At 33.9% G+C, this 21,112-nt stretch overlaps 1 protein-coding gene across 1 annotated transcript in view; it reads left to right on the plus strand.

The window, feature by feature from the left end:
- The window catches only part of LOC149412362 (neural cell adhesion molecule 1-like), a 138,427-nt gene extending 117,554 nt beyond the window's left edge, over window positions 1–20,873 (plus strand). The window contains exons 9-16 of the mRNA XM_089645857.1: window positions 127–257; window positions 1,840–1,999; window positions 2,857–3,008; window positions 4,879–5,101; window positions 8,698–8,916; window positions 9,389–9,643; window positions 11,289–11,407; window positions 19,891–20,873. Coding sequence (XP_089501983.1) covers window positions 127–257; window positions 1,840–1,999; window positions 2,857–3,008; window positions 4,879–5,101; window positions 8,698–8,916; window positions 9,389–9,643; window positions 11,289–11,407; window positions 19,891–20,103 — 1,472 coding nt within the window. The 3' untranslated portion in view covers window positions 20,104–20,873. The remainder of the gene's footprint in view (window positions 1–126; window positions 258–1,839; window positions 2,000–2,856; window positions 3,009–4,878; window positions 5,102–8,697; window positions 8,917–9,388; window positions 9,644–11,288; window positions 11,408–19,890) is intronic.
- The last annotated feature ends 239 nt before the right edge of the window (window positions 20,874–21,112 follow it).

The raw sequence follows: 21,112 nt of genomic DNA on the forward strand, positions 1-21,112 counted from the left end.
ATATATTATACTAGTAATCATAACATATACTTATAAATGCTGGGACTTTCGTTTGCGTATACATATTTGTGGGACATTCTGTCCTTTCCTTTCGTATCCTTTTTTAATTGCCTATTGTATTTTCAGATGCTCCAATCATGAAACTAAAGCTAGGAATGCAAATGAATCCGCTTGACATAGAAGCAACTGACGATGTTTACTTCGAGTGTATGATTACATCCAACCCAAATGCATATAAAGTTATTTGGAAGCACAACGTAAGAAACCAGCATATCTTTGTGATTCATAAAATTCTACTTTACAAGATTACCTGTTATTGATAGCCTTATAAAATATATTATAGGTAGGTTACTACTTAGCCACTTAACGGGAGTAGAAAAGGTTCTATTTTTAAATAAATGTATTTATTTCAAGACGTCCATTACATCGGTTCCAATTTTGAACAGTTCACGCACATACGAGCGGTTGGATGGACCACCGCCATCTTTATTAATACAGGTCGTGCCGTAGAAAATGATTCGACAGTTAAAAAGACCTGTTTTCGGACTCTTGCTCTGGGTAAGTATGTATAGTAGTATAGTTGGTATAGGTTGGGTAGGAGGGATTAGTACAAAACCCTGCTAAACCCAGTGCAAAAGTCCGAAAAGAGGTCTATTTAACTGTCAGTTTATTTTCTACAGCACGGCCTGTATTAATAAAAGAAGGCGGTAGATGGAAACATTCACAAAGAAAATGATTTTGAATAGCATTGCATAGATTCTATGCCATTGATATAAAAATATGAAGAAAATAATTCTAATAACCCCGTGATGTGTAGCGCCGCGTGACGTTATTCCGGTGAACTAATTTAAACCTGGTTGTGGTAGTGTCAGGTTACCTAGGGTTGCCTTGGTTTCGTACAAGTACCCCGTCATGTTTGGCTTGAAAGACGTAAAAATGCCTTCCAATCCTACTTAAGTTCTAATCTAGGATTATACTCGTGATGAAAAACCACCCCCGAGGGTATTAGATTTTATAAGCCAAGGAAAGGGAAGACAATGTTGACGTCAACCGTCATTTCTGATTACACTAGGGAAAAAGCTATATAATATTTGTTTTAACTTACTTTCCGGCAAAATATTTTGTTTGCTTAATTTTAAAAATATTTTTTAGTTATAACGATTGTGTATAAAGTTGTGATTTTAAGTAATATTGGGTAAGAATAATAAATGTCGTTATTGTGTATAATTAGCGATAGATTCGTATATTCGTATCAAAATGTGAGAAATCATTTTGCTACAGGCGTTAGAGAAAATTTTCGAGAAAAGCTTTACTAAAATATACAAAATAATTGATATAAATTATTTTTAAATAAATTCTCACGTATTTATCTGAACTAATGGAGTCTACGAATTGTAGAAATATCCCACCAAAACCATTTCATATATTACCACAACCAATCAATTATTTAAAGTGGAACATCGATTATTTTCTTATGAATATTTTATTTTTAAATTTAATCGACCTTATAGATAGACAAATTATATTTTGTTTAATACAAAGTAATAATAATCTTAGATAGTATAGTAAATTATGTAGAATGTCAAATACGTATTAAAAATTCGAACATTGATTTCCGACAGTTAGTCGACAATCCGGGAATTCATTATACACATAATACATACATTTTGTTTTAATTATGCATTATGTATTTATGTTGATACGTGAGACTGGCATGTATGTATATATATACAATATTAGTATGTTATGTTTTTAAGGTGAATACTTTTGGAAACCATTCGCCTCATTTGCAGGTATAAACATAATATTTTATTAATGTTACGGTCTTCATGTTACCAGGGTCAAATCCTCCAGCACAGTTCCCGCTTGGGTATTATCACCAGCAACACACACCTAGCCCTGCAGACCGTCAATCGACACCAGGCAGGGAACTATACTTGTACTGCTTCTAACGTGGAAGGTGATGGCGTTTCCAATATTGTGGACCTTAAAGTCATGTGTAAGTACCTATCGTCCAAAGCTACATAGATTAAATCATATTTTTTTACCTACGCCGTTGACTACGTTAAAAAGCTTTATGGTTCTATTAGTTACAAACAATATGATTTGTGAAAAAGTCTCTCTTTTCTTTAGAAACACAATAATTTTCTACAATTTCAATTCAAAATTCAAAAAATATTTATTGCACAAAAAGAGTACAAAGGGTATAGCTTATAGGTTACATCCTATTTTTCCAGCTAACCCAACAAATACACATTATATTACATAACCCAACAAATACATGTTAACAAATAAATAAAAATAAATACAGTAAATAAAAAAACAAAAAAAAACAGAGGTATTTAGTTCATGTAAGGTATTAATTTAAGGTGTAGTGAAATTTGTTTAAAATAATGTTTTTAGTGTTGATTTAAATGTAAGTGTGTCGGTTATTTGTTTGATGCTACGTGGAAGGTTGTTATATATTTTAATGGCCATGTAGTGTGGTCCTTTTTGAAAAATAGTTTTGTTTTCTTTTGGGATTAATAGGTTTTCTGTGAACCTTGTAGCTCGTTTATGAGTTTTTTTGTGGGAACTTTTCTGGAGATGATCGTACCAACAGGCATAACTCATACTCCTCAATTGTCAAGTTTTGTTGATTTGTTTGGTACGGTGGACCATTTTTGAGAAGTGTTAGATTTTTTTTAGTTGTATATAAATGCGGAAAACCTCAATCGTCAATCCACCGTGTTGCAAATAACAACTAAGCTAAGTACAGATTGCACGGTACTAATTAAAAATTAACAAAAACTTCTTTAAATGAGATTTGAAACTTTATGAATGGTATGCTTAACGTGTTGTTGTTTTGTTTCTCAGACAAACCCATGTGCATGGATAGCCAAAAGAAGCTGTACGGTTTGGCTAAGGGAGAGAAGGCTGTCATCAGCTGTATGGTCGACTCTTACCCTGCTCCGTCAGCCTACCGCTGGGCATTCAACAACACCGCCGAAACAAGGGATCTGACGGATGTACGTATTCCTTCATTGCCAACAACCAATCATCATGTACTATTTAAGGATATCAACTAAGCATTAAGAGTGTCTAATTTCAAAACAAATATCTCGGTTATTCATGGATTACACTGAATATAACAAAGATAAGTCAAATCGCGTTGGAATTTCTTGAGTTTTTTTTGTATTAAGTATATCAGAATGTTACAAAGAGACTGATTATTTGGTAATTGATTGCATTTTGCTATCATATTGAATTGTATGTATTACAACATAAATTGCTTATTGTAACTTCGAGTATTCGATCCAATGACGATAATCTCCAATTATCTCTTTTGCTCTTCTGGCTACGCATTTAATAATTTGTTTATGTATTTTTCGGTGAATTTTTTTTAGTTTTTCATTTTATTTAAAAGCTTCTTCAATTCAACTAACTTCTCAACTCCGACGATCTCGTTTATTTTTAGTATCAGTATTATTTTAAACATTGAAATGTTGGCGTACTTATCTCTGTCATTATCGTGTATTGCCGGTTTAACGGAATATTTTATCACTTTTATGGAACATCTTCGCGATATATTTGTTTTGACTAGACTTGGAAGCGTTTTCTTGAAATGAAAATGTTACTCCGAAATAAACCTTTATATCTTCTTTTTGACAACTTAAAAAAATGGAAATAGCTATGAACTCGGGATTTGGAAGTACCTATAAACGTACAAGATAAAATATTAAAACCATTATAAGCCCGTCAGTGATTAATCACAAGTTTTATTCTGGTTCTATTTAAAATCTTTAAATTGTAAGAGTCTGATATATGATTAAAAGATAACACGCTTTGTTAATACATCCTTATTGAAACTTGTACGGATTGAATAAATAACATAAGTCTAATAACTAAAAATCCGGAGGCATTTTTTAAGATTCGTTTTCAGAAGTATAATCTCATTATTATCAATTACATGATCCATTTGGTGATAGAATATTATTTTATAATGAACTATTAATTATTTTGTCTATTTTAGAAAGATAGCCCCGCTTTCGTGGGAAACAAGGTCACGGTAAGATCGCCTGAAAGACAAATTGTATTTTCGCACTAAATCATAAAAACTTCCAAATAATTCTTCCAAGTATTTTCAGAAAGAAATATCCAATATTAAATAAGTTGACCGATTCATTGTACTTCCCTCAAATGTTTTTTAAGACAGCCATTGTGCCTCGGAAAAAATAATGTTTTTCCGAGGCACGCCTACGAAAAGATTTTTAATTATACGCCCTCTTGAATAAGTTTGGGGGGATTTCCGAGACCTGACACAATCGACAAGAAAATAAAGTATCTGCGCTAATTATCGGTAATGATGTAACCTGATTAAAGTGAAATAAATTGGCCATCGGAAATAGAATCGACTCGAATTAATTGATATTTGATGCGTCTACGAAATCACTAGTTAATACTAGTAATAGCAGCTTTGACATTCTCACCTATTCTTATTTATATAGTCCACTTAAGAACGACTGTACTTTTGACATTTAAATAATATGTTTTATTACTACGCCGCGTAAGAGAAATAGGGTGGACTTTTTCACATAAACCTAAGCAAAACTTAAAAAATGTATTTAGGGCCAATTGTTCAAATGAAACTGTGAAAGTTCTGTTACTGTTACAATATTGGTCATTTTTTTACATTACTTGAATATTTACAGAAATCGAATAAAACTTTCACAGTACTTGAATATGAGCTTTTAAATTTGATGAATGGTTTAAGTTCTGCGAAAAATCTGGCTTTTTGGTACTTAAATTGCAATGCCGAATGAAGTCTGAGCGGAATTCGAATTTTAAACAAGTATAAATTTTTTATTTTATTTTAATATTTTTTATGGTTTGTTTTAGCCTCCGCTGGAGATCCAAGAGAAACCGTACACATCGGTTTTAAGCTATACTCCGCTTTCTGAGAACGATTACGGCACCGTCCTGTGTTGGGCTGTGAATGTGCCGGGGCGCCAGAGAGAGCCGTGCGTTTTCCATATAATTCCCGGAGGCAAACCAGACCCACCGTACAATTGCACTCTGTTAAACCAAACTGTAGAGTCGCTTGATGTCGAATGCTTTGGAGGTAAATATTACACATATATTATTACATTACTAAACAATTTTGCTTTATTCGTGCATTTGAAGGAATCTTTGCCATATTGCGAATATATTGATTGTGAATTGTTTAAACATGTTTGCTAATTATTATGGACATATTTTTACCCTCATGAAGCATGCCAATAATTTAATATCTATATCACTTATTTATGGTTGGGAGATATTCAGAAATGTATATTTTTATATTGACCACACAATTGGTTCCGAGAAAATAATTTCTCTCGGGGTCTTCCCTACGAGGAAAGAAACCCACGTTGTAGGAGAGAGGCAATTCACAAGCGAGAAAACCTTTTCACATCTGAGCTGTTTAAATGTCTCACATGAGAAAACATTCTCATTTGAGACATTTATGTCAACCCGTTACAAATGTGTGGTGAACATTTGGCGTGTTTCCTGACCGGTGCCGAAGACATCAATGACGCTTCTTCATCGCAGCATTTTCCATCGAAATACCAGTAGCACAAATACAGCATTCCCAGCTGACGCCTGTTTTCTAAATATATAAACCGTTTTCGCATTGTCAAGGGTTTTTAAAATGTTTTGGGACTCCGGACCCGAGGTGGCTGTCAAATTCGACATTGAGGCAAACTTGCGATTTTTACTAGGTTAGCAGTTGTGTACTAATAAAGTATCTGCGGACCTTGTACAGTACACCTAAATTATAATTTATTCCATTATGTAAGCTCAAGTACGTGCATTCAACCAAATTTCAAATGTGTACACATACCAAAATCAATAAATTTAACTTTTATTTGATTTTTTCTTCTAGAAATATTAGCAGTTTACCTAGCAAAACGATTTGTTTGTCTAGAATTTTAATATCAAAGTCAAAAAGCGTTCGCTGCACTCATTTATTTGTGAAAATGTTTTTAAAAGATATTGAAAAATTCTAAAGATTATAAAATGGTTTGTGAAAGGAAATAATGTCGTGCCTACCTTGTTATCGTGCTAATGAACATCGATTATTCTATTCTGGTTCCCATTATTGAACTAAATTAAAAACACGATAGTAAACTTTTGAAATCAAATTAATAACCGTTAATCATTTTTTAAAACATCAAAGTGAACCCGCTCTGTTTACTCGCGGCTCCCGTTTTAAATTACCCATTAATTAAGGCCCGCTGAAAGCTTCAATAGTCCCGAATCCCATGAGATGGCGCTGTTAACATGCTTTTCAGTTATTTTCCGATGTCGTTTTGTAATGCATGTACGTTTTAACAATTTGTACAATTAAAATGCGAGCAAATGAAATCATTTGGGAATACAATGAAAATAAGTATTTGTCCAAAATATAAATGATAAAAATCACACTGTTATACCAAACAATAATAATGTATAAGAGCTTTTAACAATAAATAAAGTATACGTTTCCAGATCTTTGAAATACAATTAAACACGGAAAACAGTCAAATGAAAACTTCGATTATAAGTAAACTTCAAGGCTTATGAAATGTTAATAATGTTAAATGTTGTTTTAATGTATGCATGTAAGTATATAATAATATCATAACATGAATACGTCCATACAATGTATTAACGTATGTTTTATTTTATTTTTTATCTAAGTTCACACAGTTAGAACATATTTCAAATAAAAGTTAATATGTTTTCTTATTTTTCGGAATAACTTATTGAGTAAAACCTCAAATTATAATATTTAAATATTGAAGACAATATTAGTGATTTTTAAACGCAAATCTGAAACAGAAAAATCAGAAAAGGAAACGGTCACATCTGGGACTCGAACCCAGGACCCTTGTCTTTCCGGGACAATGCTTGTCCCGGAAAGACAAGGGTCCTTTAAAAATCACTAATATTGTCTTCAATATTTAAATAATATGTTTTCTTTTATAAGAGTCAAAAACTCGTGTGTAAAGGGAAAAAATAAAAAAAACTTAACACACATATGTAAATAGAAGAAAAATAAATCAAAAAAACATATAAAGTGAAGAGATTTATGTTTTTTAATAATATATAAAGTAATATAGTGAGATGTCATCGTCATTCTAATTCGCTAAATTATTTAAGGTAGAGAAGTTAATTTAATTTTTGAATTTATTATCGTCCGGTTCTAACCTTATCCGTTTTATATCCGATTGCAGTAAAAATTCCTTTTTAGATCCGGTAAATTTTTTTAAATTTTTTTTTTTTTATAGTGAATACCTCACAAGAGTCCCAACTGCTCCCGTCTGGAGCCAGTGAGACTATGGCATCCCCTATTGGGGGATGTTGTGAGGCTGAATGTAAGTGGGGAAGGGAAAGAGGAAGGTGAGGAAGTACCTGGCTATTCAGATCTAGTCACTAAACACGGCTAAAGCCATTTGGAGCAACGTTTCAATTCTGAATGGTGGTCTTACACCAGGGCGATACTGGTAGTATCTTCCACTCTGTAACGTGCCGCAAATATACTATATATTATTTCAATTAATTAATTGTGAAATAACACAAATTAATCAAATAAAATTTATTTGCGCACGCCGGGTTCGAACCCGCGACCTTCGGATTGGCAGTCCAATGCGTTACCACTAGACTATGCCGGCCGTCATAATAATTATCATATATATAAATAGATAATTTGGCTTGGTACATCATCTTAATATCTTTCCCTATTTGGTACAGAAGACCAATCTACGCTAGTCGATTGACTATCTTGCTGCTAGTTTTGACTGTTATGTCCAAGGAAAGGATTTCATTGTTGTTCCTGTGACCTATTTTCAAAAAGGATGAAGAAGCTCTGCTTTAGAGTCATTAGTTATCTATGACCACATGATTGAAACATGATGAATATCTACTGGTTTGCATATACGTGACAGCGCTAGGCAAAGATCGTGTAAGAGAAGAATTCAATAATTTCAAGGTTGTCTTTGCGATTTTGCAAACCGACATTTTATAATAAAATATAAATTAAATACGATAGAAATTTAAGACTTTGTTAAAAAAAAGTCTTTTTTTTACATCATACAACTAATTTTATGAATAGTATATTTGATAATATACATAAATACATTTTTTTTGGTTTGATTGAGGATTGATTCTTCCCTCCCTGGTACTGTATTCAACCGCGCTAACAAGTGAATCAATCCTGATTGGGTAGAACCAAAATTGTTCCATATATTAACTGCCGTAATGTCAACCAATTTCAGATAAATGCGCAATGTCCGCGTGTGTATGAGTGATTACCATCAAAATATAGAATGCATTGTTATCAACAAAGAGTCTATATGACAAGTTTCAGATCGATCGGATATCGAGAAGTGGGTAAATTTACACTTGCATTAATTCACGAAAACAAAAATGAAATTTAAATATATTTATTAAAAAATGTAAATGCGTTTGTAAATTGTGTATTTAATTATGTTATTTAAAGCGTTTGTATCGTAGGTGTGCGCAATGATGTAAATAGTATTTTATAGCATAAATCCATGCGAATGCGAATCATTTAAATGAATTGGTGAAAACGCTAAATAAACCTGCTCACTCCTATGTATGCTGAACAACCACTATTTACCACTGCGATTTTTAAATAATTTAAGATGAATCTAAACTTTGTGCCGCTCACAGGGTTTGATGGTGGTCAAGAACAAATATTCGTAATGGAGGTGTATGACCAAAAAGCCCAGCTGCAATCCAACGTGTCCTCGGTCGTGCCACGATTTATGGTCTCAGGACTGAAACCTGGAATGGAGCTCTATCTAGATATCTTCGCCGCTAATAGAAGGGGACGAAGTGAAAAGGCCAACCTTGAATATCTCATGCTTAGAAGTCCCGAGATTCAAACAAGTAAGTCTCTATGTCAATGTTGTTTAGACAAAAACCAAACACCTTTCTGTAAATTGCCTAGACACTAGCGGCACCTCTAGTAACTAGTGACAGACGTATATTATATACGAGAGTCTTATTCGAATTCTAACATTTGTACGAGTATATCATTCAGTGTAATGTCACCAAGATTTTTTCTAAGGTTTAAATATAAATCAAATAATCGAATACACAGCGTGCACAGATATTATACAAATTATACACGCAATCGGGGACATCACTAATGTAGATATTGTGACTAAAAAAATATTTTCTGATTAGTTTATCTATTTCCATTTGCTTTTATATGTGACAAATTACAATGGGTGAATATACTATTTACGCACGTGGCTTAGTTATGTGTTCATTGTATCGGTGAAGAAGCTGATACTTCCATAGTTCATTGCTTTAAATTCGTTAAAATGCTCATTGGACGTGTTGATCACCTTTTCAGCCGAAGTCTCAAAGCCTGTAGACTTTAAGTTGGTATCTGGCGTACTCTTCGGAATTTTGGTGACGCTGGTAATCATGGTGGCCGTGATACTATTCGCCTTGAAGGCGAGCAGGAAGAGCGGGGAGGTCGATGAGGATTTTTCCCCGCCGGTGCACGGCCACGCCATGAAAGAGAAGGGGACGTTCCCTCACGCATGCAGTGAGACGGAGAGCGTCTATGGGGACAAGAACCCCGATGTCATCAGATTCAATAAAGGTTATTTTTTTTATTTTACTCCAACAGACTATAATATATATTTTTACTTTGTCTCAAAAAGAAGGTGTAATCTTTTACGACTACATTTCGCTTGCATTAGAGTTGATTAAAGATATTTTAGTTGGATAGATATTAATAATAAATAAAAAAGACACGACACTTAAAACAGCTCTAATGCTGAATATTTGCACATGAAGCGCCATTCATTGAAATAATGATTTATGTTGCCTTAAAAAATGACGAATTCAATTTCATTTCTTTCAAAAGCAAACACTCTGTGGAGTGGCATAATTTATTTTGTACAAATGTTTTGATGTCGTCCTGCTTTCACTTTAACTCAAGCACCACCAGGAATTTATATGAACATATAAAGCTTGAGTTTACTTGAGCGTAGTCGACTTAAATATTAATTTGAATGAATGTATTTCCCATCCATAAAAATAAATTATGTTGCAGCTCTTTAACATAATTTGAAAGAATCTGAAGTATACCAAAACAACTTAATATATGAAATAAAATCGAAGCGTTTTAAACATTTGCATTTCAACTAGACAAAATATTTGATCGTGTACTATGCAGGTGTATTGTAAAATTCACATTACTTAGCCTACCTGGAAAAACACACAGGTCAGCTTACCAGCAGTATTACACTCGACCAAATATTGGATAATACTAAACATGCTATGGCCATAAATAATTGTGCAAATAAAAATAATTAATCAGTTTGCTTAGTTTCCATTGCTTCAAATTTGAGTCGAAACTGTTATGAAATGAATGTGAATCGAAAATCTACATAATAATGCGCAATTCTCTTCAATGCAAACACAAATCAAATTGAAAACGTGATGTGAAAATATGGTAGTTTTTGTCCAAGCAATTAATTATTATTTTATGAAAAACATCATAATGACAACAATTTATAAATATATTTTTTTGTTATTTTATCATAATTGCAATATTTTTTTAAAAGTAACATCAAATTTATTTTACTTTTTTTCTTTCTTTCCACAAAGTGTTTTTAAAATGTTAAGAAATTTTCTAGAAGCCAAATTGTGATAGTTTATTAAATTTAACTAAACCTCGCTTTGAAAACTTCTCGGAATTGCTGCTTACAAATATTGTATTAAAAAACTCTGTTTGCAATGTTAAACCAATTCCCAAGTATTTTATTTGAATAATCACGCTCGCCATTTCTATTTTCCATATATTGGGTATTTCTATCGTGTACGGCTTTCGTTTAAGCTACTTGATTTCATCAGAGAAAATAAATAGTTCATTCACTTTGGTTCAGAAACGAAACTCATTGAAAAGCCATTCAACGTAAGAATGTTTTGAATTTCGCGAGTATTGATCGCGTTATGTTAATTTTTTACAAACATCATGTCAATTTTTGTTATTGGTATTCTTTTATAATTTTTTTCTAATTTTCTTTGTTATTTTTTGTTATTTCTTTTACTGCGTTCTTCATTTGGACCTGACCTTCTTTTGGACACATGGACTTGTCTTTGTACTCTACTTGGATTGGTCCTTCTTCGGATGTTTGGACTTAAACTTCTTGTTGAATCTTGGACTCATCATTGTGTTGGATTTCTGGACTGTGATTTTTGGATCTCAGGCACGTTTCACCGCGAACCTGCTTTTCCAGAATCCGACTACCAGGCAGAAACCAATCTGTCGGTCCTCAACATGGAGGAGTGGCACCTCCCCTCGCCTCTGTCCATTGCGGCCCACCTTCCTCCGCCACCACACCAGGTCATCGCAGACGTAAGTTCATTTGATAACATTGCATTTGGTTGGAAAAATTCCCTCCCTTACTTCTTGAACTCATACTATCCCCAAGGGGGGAGGGGGGTTACTCTATCATTTAAATCAATAACAATTACGTGGGTGGGTACACCAATAAATCTGGATTATTTTTTTAACGTAAAGAGATTCAAAGTATTCGTGTGCCCATCTTTGTTGTGAAACCAGCACAATATTTAGAAAAAAGTACCTGAAAAATGTATACACGGTGTCCGGAAACTTGTAGTACAAGTGGGGAACTGGAGAATCTACACCACATGGGGAACCCAAAAAAACATAAAGTTTTTTTTTTGAGCATTTAAAAAAAAAAAAAAAACCAAAAAAAATATTTTTCGGCTATTTTAGGGTTAAAGTTTTTTCTGGTGTTTAGGGTTGAATAACAGATGTTTTAACCCTGCAGAGCAGAAATATTTTATGATTACACCGGGTTAAATGAAGGGGGATTTCAAAATAATGCTTCAAATCCGAGTTTCTTCATTTGTTTTACTTTCAAATAGTTTTAATCAGTTGGGTACTTTGATCTTCAGTAATAATTTATAAGAATTTGATTAAAAAAAAAAAAAAAAAAAAATCAACTTCAAACTCGATTTACTCGATAACGAAAGCTCAAATAAAAAAAAAATTATACTACAAAATCAACTCCAAATGTGATGTAGATTCACCAGTTTCCCGCTTGTACTACGAGTTTCCGGACACCCTGTATATATAAGAATATGGATTTGGTTAGAAATATATATATTATGTGCGTTGAATTATTATAGCCGCACGATACTTAAAATTGAATGATTAGATTATAAAAGTCTGTCTTTCCTGTAAAGTCTAGATATTTTAGAAAGTTTTGTAATAAATTTATTAGCATTGCATTTAATACGCACTCCTATGAGAAACATCAATCAAACTTTCATCATGTTTAAGCACTTTAGCTAGATAAATAAGTACCTAAGAGATTTATTTTTTCTGTTTTTTTTTTGAGTAAATATTTTTTGGGGAAAATGTTGTATATTGTTTGAATATGAAAGTTCACTTTTGTTGTTTATGAACATGGAAGAATACTACATGCGCCTAAAAAGTCGATTGCCGTAAAATATTTTCCGCTGTTGGGTTCGACTCCCGTAGGAATGAACCCATGCTGTTCTTTGTATTTGAATATATTGGTTGAATGTTGTTTGTAATTATTTTTGTGGTTTGGTAATTATGACTTTCGTAATGGAATTTCTGAGGTGGTTAAAATGAAGTTTACAATATGGTATTCTGTTATTATATGGATAGTTTGTAATGTGTTCTCTAATGATATCAAAATGGTGTTGTTAATGTGTCTTTTGGTGTTGTGCCTATGTAAATAATGTTGCTAGTATTGTGTTTTCTGATGTTGTACAAATGTTGTGAGTTTTGTGTTTTTAGAGGCTAGTTTTCTACTTCTCAGAATTTCGCCACGATGATAAACTTGATACTTGTGAATGGATGAGAATATTGTTGTTTTTTTCACAACGGTTTAATAAGTGCTTAAACATCATTTTTCTTTTATTTAGGCTGGTACTTAAGTAGTATATAAATATACATTTCGTTACAATTTTCCTTTTCAAAACTATTTTACTTTTAAAATTATAATATTGCATTCATTTACGATAAATATTTGCTTACTGAAATTTTAAACTGATCCCGTAACGATAGACCAAAATATTTTTATATTTTGTGGTTTGGACGGAATCATTTTTTAATTTGCCTATGTTTTTATCACTAATCACCCTTAACTTTAAAACACGTAGGCACTTAAAATCTGTAGGTAGGTGCAAACTTAATAATTGTTGAATCATTTAATTTTCAATTTTATCTTGTTACCTCAATAAACTTATAATTTCACATTGTATTAATTTGAACCATATTTTAACTCGAGTAAAATCTACACCTGTTTAATCGACCAAAATCAATAAAAAAATTATTTTCCATATGCTCTAAACCGTAAGAAATGTATTTTCAAGAAAACATACTGTATTAAATGTGGGATTGGTTAAAATAATTTTGATAGAGTTAAAAGTATTTTAATTATCTTGGTAACAAATATTACTAAAACATTTAACATTTTTTACAAAAAAAAACCGATTTGTCATGTGTCACGAATCTTCGGTTATAGATAATTCAAAACCACAAACTAACTAAACAGCAAATAACCATCGCACGAGTACTCGTATCCATCAATTTTTTTATAAGAAAAAATAGTGTAGATTTGTAATTTATGCATCATGTTTAGTAACATATTTAGTAACCTATTTAGTAACCTAATTTAGAAGGCGGAATGGGTACCTCCGCTCCTGAAACCATTTATTTGATAACTAACACCTCTGCTATAGGTCAACCCGGTAGTTCGCTACGTTTGACGATATAGCAGGGGTGCCCAGGTTCATCGAGTGAGCTGGGTTCAGGATGCGTCTGCCCGGCGTGTTCAGCTGCCTGGCGTGCCAGATTCCCCTTTGGCCTCTCCAACTGGTCTTCGATCCAACCCCTTGCTCCGTAGTGAGAGGGATGTATTCATATGTCCGTTACTGCCGGACACATTGATCACTAGATTCTTACCAAACACTCATACCTTTCACCTTCCAGATCTTTTTCTCCTTCTTTTTTTTAAAAAAGACCCTCCAAACAGCATCCCAAAAGTTGACACAGACACGGAGGAAAATTATTACATTCAGGGCCTCCTGTGTGGAGTTAGTTTAAAAAAACTCCATCTTAAACCTAAATAACACAATACATCTATACATATACACATAGGTAACAGCAAATCAAAAAAATATATTTTTCACCATACCCCTTCTAGTATTTTTATAAAATTTCAGGTACAACGAAGGTCTTCAAATCTTCCAAAACATCTAACGAAATCTTTTTGAACATTTTAAAGCAATCCCTTGCTGTTAGCAGTATTTTATGCAGTTTTCAATGTGACAGTGATCGATTTCGCAAATACAATATGTATAAAATTGGATCCAGAACAAAGAAATTGGAGTATTTTAGCTATCACAAGCTCTAACCTCTGGTGTACCGGCGTAGTCAATCGGATACGCTAGATTGTAGCCATTGTGTGCCAGTGTATCCTTAAGGTTACGGCATTCCGGATTATATTTTCATGGGTTTACTCAAATTAAAGCATGTTAAAAGCATATAAAACTTATGTTATTTGACTACAAAATAACACATTACAGGGAAGGTTTTGCATTGCTTAAAGCCTTTCACAAGTCAATTAGGAAATATTTGAAAAGGGTTCACGCAATAAAATATCTTTTTGCACATTAAAATCGTTAAACGTATTTACAGTAACACCTCACGTATAAGTGCATTTACTTAGCTTTTATAAAAGTCAATGAAAGAAGAATCGAATCTTTTTTAACGATTTTAGTAATATGAGGGGGAAAAAAATATAATTTTGTAAAACGCACGTGAGTAATTACAATAATACAGTCAGTATTGCGTATTTTAATGCAACACTTTTGTTGTTAATGCACCCAAAGTTGTAGCCCACAGGAGTCCGGCATCACAAGGGATAAAATTGGTGCACCTTAGATGATATCAAAATATGATTTTTAGTGCACTCGTAATATTTTATTCCAACAGAATTAAAAAATAATTATGAACCCATCGTGGCGATCATGTCAAAGTCCCGGTGAGAGACCTTCGTTAAAAAAACGGAAAATTTTTTCACCAGAAAACATATCAAAGAAAACTCAAGGCGATGCACTACGTCGTGTAATATTTTAAATTGAGCCGCTATCAATAACAACCCTTACGTAGATGGCGATAAGGTTTAAATTCCCGCTTAACACCATCCGCCTGTTTTGATTTATGCAAGATAAAAACATGGCCAAAAAGTGCCTTTTATTTTATTTTGTGGATGTTCAGGCATAAATATTTAGGTAATTTTTTTTCGATCATTTTATAAATAACTTAATTTGCCACATTATACAATAAAATCATAACCGAAAATAGGTTTGTAAGAAGGAGATTTTGAACTTTAAAGTAGTTTTCATAGGCCTTATACATTATTTTTTTCTGGGCTTATAAAAAGACTTATCTAAAAAATACTTAATTATTTCAAAAGCCAAGATGTATTCTACTCGCAGTATTTAATTAAAGCATCTGAAACATTTCTAGGCGAAAAATTTTCAAACCAAAAACACATGATTTTGCACTACTACGTATGGCATCGCCTTAAACAGGAAAAGTATTGGCTAAAAATCTTGATCAATGAATTTTACTACATGAATCAGTTCAAAGCAAAATTATTATGCGTTTTACTAATAAATGGTATAACAGTAAAACATGAATAATAAAAGAAATGATTTTATGTATTTTTGGAGATTTTCTACAGTATTTTTGTTGTTTCTTTTAGGTGGAAATTCACTTCTAAGGTCTCAGACGCCTTAATTCATCAATCTAATAATAATAAGTTATGTATACTTCTGGTAGTTGTCGAGGTAAGTTTAGTTAGTTTCTATCAAAATGATATCGATGTTTCATTACCTACTTATATTGCATCAGCAAGCAGGGGCGCGCCGTGACTTTTATTTTGTTCTGAACATTTTTCCAGAAAATAAGTAGTTTGAAATAGAAAAACCATAAAAAACGGTTTTCAAAAATCGAACGAAAAAAATTTGTTCTGGAAAAAAATTTTACAATTGAAAGATAAGTCACAATATGCCTTTCTTGGCAAACATTATAAGTCCCCGTTAAGAGGAATAACTATAAACAAAGAAAGGGAAAATAGAAAGTTGGGACCATATAGCATTCATATTTCTTCACAGAAAATAGATATGTCAACCATAAATTTGAATATTAAATAGTGTTAAGTAAAGAACAAAAACAGAACCGCGATTATTTGTTGTTTTATTACACGTGAATAAATAAACGTTTGCATGAAAGAATCACTAACAAATAACAATATAAGTTGTGTAAATTAGTGAGACTAATTACGAACCCATCCCAGTCAAATTGTGAAGATAATATTAAAGATACTGTATACTGAATGTAAATGCTTTCAATGGTTATGATGAAATAAATGCTTTATTATATTTATAGCAACAAAAGCTGATATCGTTATATCATTATGTTTCAATGGGTATTGTAGGTTCAAATTACATGTGTCCATCGGAATAGTTACAAGCAATTTAAAAATAATTCTGTGGCGTCTGCATTTTTTTCATTATACGTGAACCCTAATATTTTATGTGTTTATTATTTACTCCGGCATGTTATTGAACAAAATTTTTCTAGAACACATTTGTTAAAATATATATTCCTCCACTTTTCTTCATCGAGCGATGGTAATCATTTCGTGATTTAAAATCATGCAAGCCTTGCAGTACATGTCTTCCTTGATGATGAATACTGGAAAGCTTTACACAACTATGGCTCAAAATGGAGGAGGAACCGCATTGCAATCCCATTAGTCCTTTTTAATAATTTTGATACAAAATAAAATATAGTCCAGTAAGAACCTTCCGTGGTCGTCACTGTCCGGCTACAAAGGTAGGTACCTCAATTTGTGAAAAAATTGTCATCATGTCGACAGGGATAGGAACAGATCATGGAACTCGAATTTCTCTCAACACACACTTCATTCTTTACTCACGATAGTACATATCACGATCTCATGCAAACTAAAAAAAAACGAATCTATCCCAGATCTTTTCAACCTCACAAAAACGCCCCTGTCTCTACAGTATGAAGGCAGGGGAGCTATGTCGCCACCCGATAGGGCACCGTTGTGAAGTGGGTTTAGGTAGGGGAGGGTAAGATATGAAGGGATTTATTAATCATTAATTATATAAAGGAGGAAAAACAGATTTCGGTAACTCGTTCAACATACGAGCGGTCTTATAAACGAGTCGAAGAAGCGGCCCGTTCTCATGAAGCCAATATCAACAGACAACAACATGAACGGGTGCACCAGGGATCAATACTGCTGGTTCCTTAGAGCAGGATCCATTAAAATACCTGTAGAACAGACTTAGCATGCCCATATTGCGTCTGTGCATTAAAGATGGCAATCGGTCGATGTTAACAATGGGTTGTCAAATTATCATACGGACCGCCCTCCTTTGCACAGAATCACGTAGGTTTATCAACTATTGTGGGGCTCCAGCCCAGAGGTGGCTAAATTCAATCGTTGGGCTTATTTGAGATTTACTTTGGGTAAGCAGTATTTTGAAGAATCTGTATTTTTGAAAGCCAGATTTATTTGGGCTGCTATAGAGCCCCGATTCTTGAGCCGGTCTGATATTTTGACTGGTAGCATTTCTATTGAGTCTTTATTGGGCATGGTGCTTACATAAAATATACAGTAATTTATCTCCCTCTTTGCCGAAATTAGAATGTTTGGGTTTTTGAGAGGTAGAAACTGACCATATTGGCCTTACCCCAGGAACGAACCTTCTTGAGGTGGCGCTTAGCTTATTTTTTCAAAACTTCCCTAGCAGTACGGACATCAAAAGTAGAAGAGGCTTGTCAAAATAACCCTCATGAACGGTGCTGTCGTCAGCGTAGTAATGAATTGGTGCACATTCAAAGAGATCGTTGATGTGGAACAAAAACAACGTCGGCGACAGCACCGATCCTAATGGACCCCCGCATTGATTTTGTGCGGAGAGGAAGAAAAGACGTCAACTAGGTTTGAATATTATTTTTTTTGAGAAATTCAGCAAATCCAACTATGCAAGGTTATATGGATCTAGGAATATAAGAACCATGTGCCAGATCCTATTCAAGGCTTTGGAGATATCGAACCCGACGGATTGAGTTTCTCCAAAGCGTTCTAAGTGTCGCTCCCAAATATGCGTCACATACCTGAGCCACATGATCGGTTTTGACAAAATCCAGATTGCCGATCGCTTAGGATATTGTTATTTTCGAAGTATGTGAACAACTTGTTACTAACCACCCTTTGAGATTATGAAAGTGATGGAAGTATAGGAGCAGTCTCCTTTCTTAGGGATTGGGTGGACGATCACCCGTTTTCAAAGATCTGATACCTTTGAGGGATAGATATAATAATTTTGAGAGCACCGGGGTTAATTCTGAAGAACACCACTCAAGGACCAGGGCAGATATTCCGTCTGGCCCGCTGGTTTTGCCAATTTTCAAGTCGTTTAACACCCGAAGAATTTCCTATTTCCAGATCTTGGGTTTTGTGCGGAATAGAAGGGGGAGTCTCTCCGATATCTTGAAGAGTCGAGTATTCCGCGAATTTTTTTTTTAAAACTCAGCTTTATCGCGGGCCGAGTTAGCTAGCCAATCATTGGGCTTGATCACATGTAGTCTTGTAGGAATTTCTCCCAATCGAACCATCGAGCAACCAAAGCCAGCTTTTTGGCAATTATTTGGTCGTTGCCACTCTTAGCCCTATTTAGAGTGTCATATCTTTTAGTTTTTTATTCCCTTGCAATCCTTTGATCATTTTCGGTATTCCAAAAGTATATCCATGGAGCCAATTTACCAAAATGCTTTACATGCCGTATTTCAGCACAGCGATAGTTAAACCACGGTTTCGTGCCCGCTCCAGAGGATTTTTTGGAGAAGGGAATGTAGCAATCCATCGCAGATGTGATTACCTCTCGCACCTCGCGTGCACAGATTGACGGATAGTCTTATGAGCTATAGCAGACGGCACTCCAAGAAAGGCGCATGTTTATGCCCAGTAGTGCCAAAACTACCTCTTTAAATGATTCTTAGGTAGACTGTCCATGGAGGATGGGACAGAGATAAGGCAGTGGTCGGAGGATCCTAAAATCGCTGTAACCTCCACTCCTCTCCCAAGTGGTTCAATGGTGAGAAACAGATCGAGCATATTTGCTCGATGTGATGGGACGTCAGACATTATGCTCGGAGATTCTTTAAGTTGGCTTAATCCATGGATAAGAGCAAAAGATTTCGCCGATCTACCCACCGAGTTTGTTGGGCCTAAAAACTTCCGCCAAAGTTCAGTATGAACACTGAAGTCACCCAGAATTACAAAGTCGGTTAGCTGGGCAAGAGAATGTCGCAACTAGTGCTGCTATTTCCAGTAACACAAATATTTTTCTGCAACAGCTGATCTACGACCTCATCTACTCTACAATTATATTTTTATCATATTGTCAATTTATATATCACGACTATTATTACGTATTCAACCCTTGAAAATGCTGTCTAAAGTTGGCTTAATTTTTTTTTTTTATAAATGTCAACTTGTTTTCTCCTCCCTTGAATATTGTATTGCTTTCTTATTTTTACTTTCCCACTATTGTATGAACCAAGGCTGCAAAGGTAATGTGATGTAAACGTAAGTACCTACACAAGTTATGCAATTGTATTGTTGCCTGCAATGCATGTCTGTAGACTGCTTACCTCTCTGTCCCTTGCTCGTGAAAACCTTTCCCAGGCGATGAGAGTACTTGCCTAACATTTGTTTTTTTCCATAGCCTCAAAGTCTTCAGTTCGGGGACTTGCGTATCAAACACCCGCAGTACGATTACTTGATGGAGACGCAGAACGGGAAGATGGTGGGCGCAGTTTACGGTCACACGGACTACCCAGTATGCCTGGACTCAGCGGTGTCCATCCGACCGGTGCGAGAAGTGGTCACGGTGCGCACTCCCCTCATGTTTAACCAACAGCAGGAGAGTTGCGTCTAGGTCCACTCAAGCTAAATTATCGTAATGAAACCGCTAGACGACAATGACGGGCAATGCATATTATGAATGTTAATGCATTTTGGCAAACATGGCGGAAAATTGTTTCGCATATACTAGATTTATGGGGCTGACAGATTACGCTATACGCATTATGGCTTGGCCTATTTCAGCATATCGCTCGCTATACAATCCCAATCGAAATATATAGCGAGCGATATGCTGAAATAGGTCGATCTAGCGTATATAGCGTAGTCTGTCACTCATTTTAGGATCTTCTGATCTTGAATATCATTTATAATAATGTGGATGTTGTCATTATTAAGTCTTGTTTCTTAGTCCATATAATTCTTACTCATACTAAGAGCAAACAAATAAAATCGGCAATTAAATTGCCGTTACAGTAAACGTTACAAGGATAGTTGGTTACATCTTTTTGAGATCTACGTGTTTTATAAACAGAGCTTACAAATCTTAATAAGTGTACCTAAATTAACAATACGGAAACAATTTTTCGTCGGCATCGTTATGAAATGTTTGTACCTATGTTTTAGTTAAGATATCAATTTTGCAAGTGTTCCAGAAAGGAATCGATCCTTTCAACTTGATATTTAAAAAAATATTGATTAATGTATTTAAGAATATTATAGTAGAAGATAAGAATATTATTATGAACTAATATAAAAACTATTATTCATACGTGTGCTTTATAATGCATTCGTGCTGTATTATGTTTCATCATTCTCATAACTCTGTACAAATAAAGCGTTAGATAATTATTCCAATATCATACAGAGAATTTGATGTACTTAAATTATAAATAAATGTTATTAAATTATGTCGTGTTTTAAGTGCGACTTTTAAAGAACTTAAAAATTTAGTTGAAATAACTCATTTTTAGGTTATAATTGAGAATTTTTGAATGAGAATGATGTTTGACTATATGTGTAGATAGAAATGATTAATCTTGACTTAAAATCCAAAATATGTTATTGTACTCCAAAATCCCTAT

This window comes from Hesperophylax consimilis, chromosome 23, assembly GCF_061612785.1.
Source record: "Hesperophylax consimilis isolate HC1 chromosome 23, BYU_Hcon_1.0, whole genome shotgun sequence".
NCBI classification, from domain to species: Eukaryota; Metazoa; Arthropoda; class Insecta; order Trichoptera; family Limnephilidae; genus Hesperophylax; species Hesperophylax consimilis.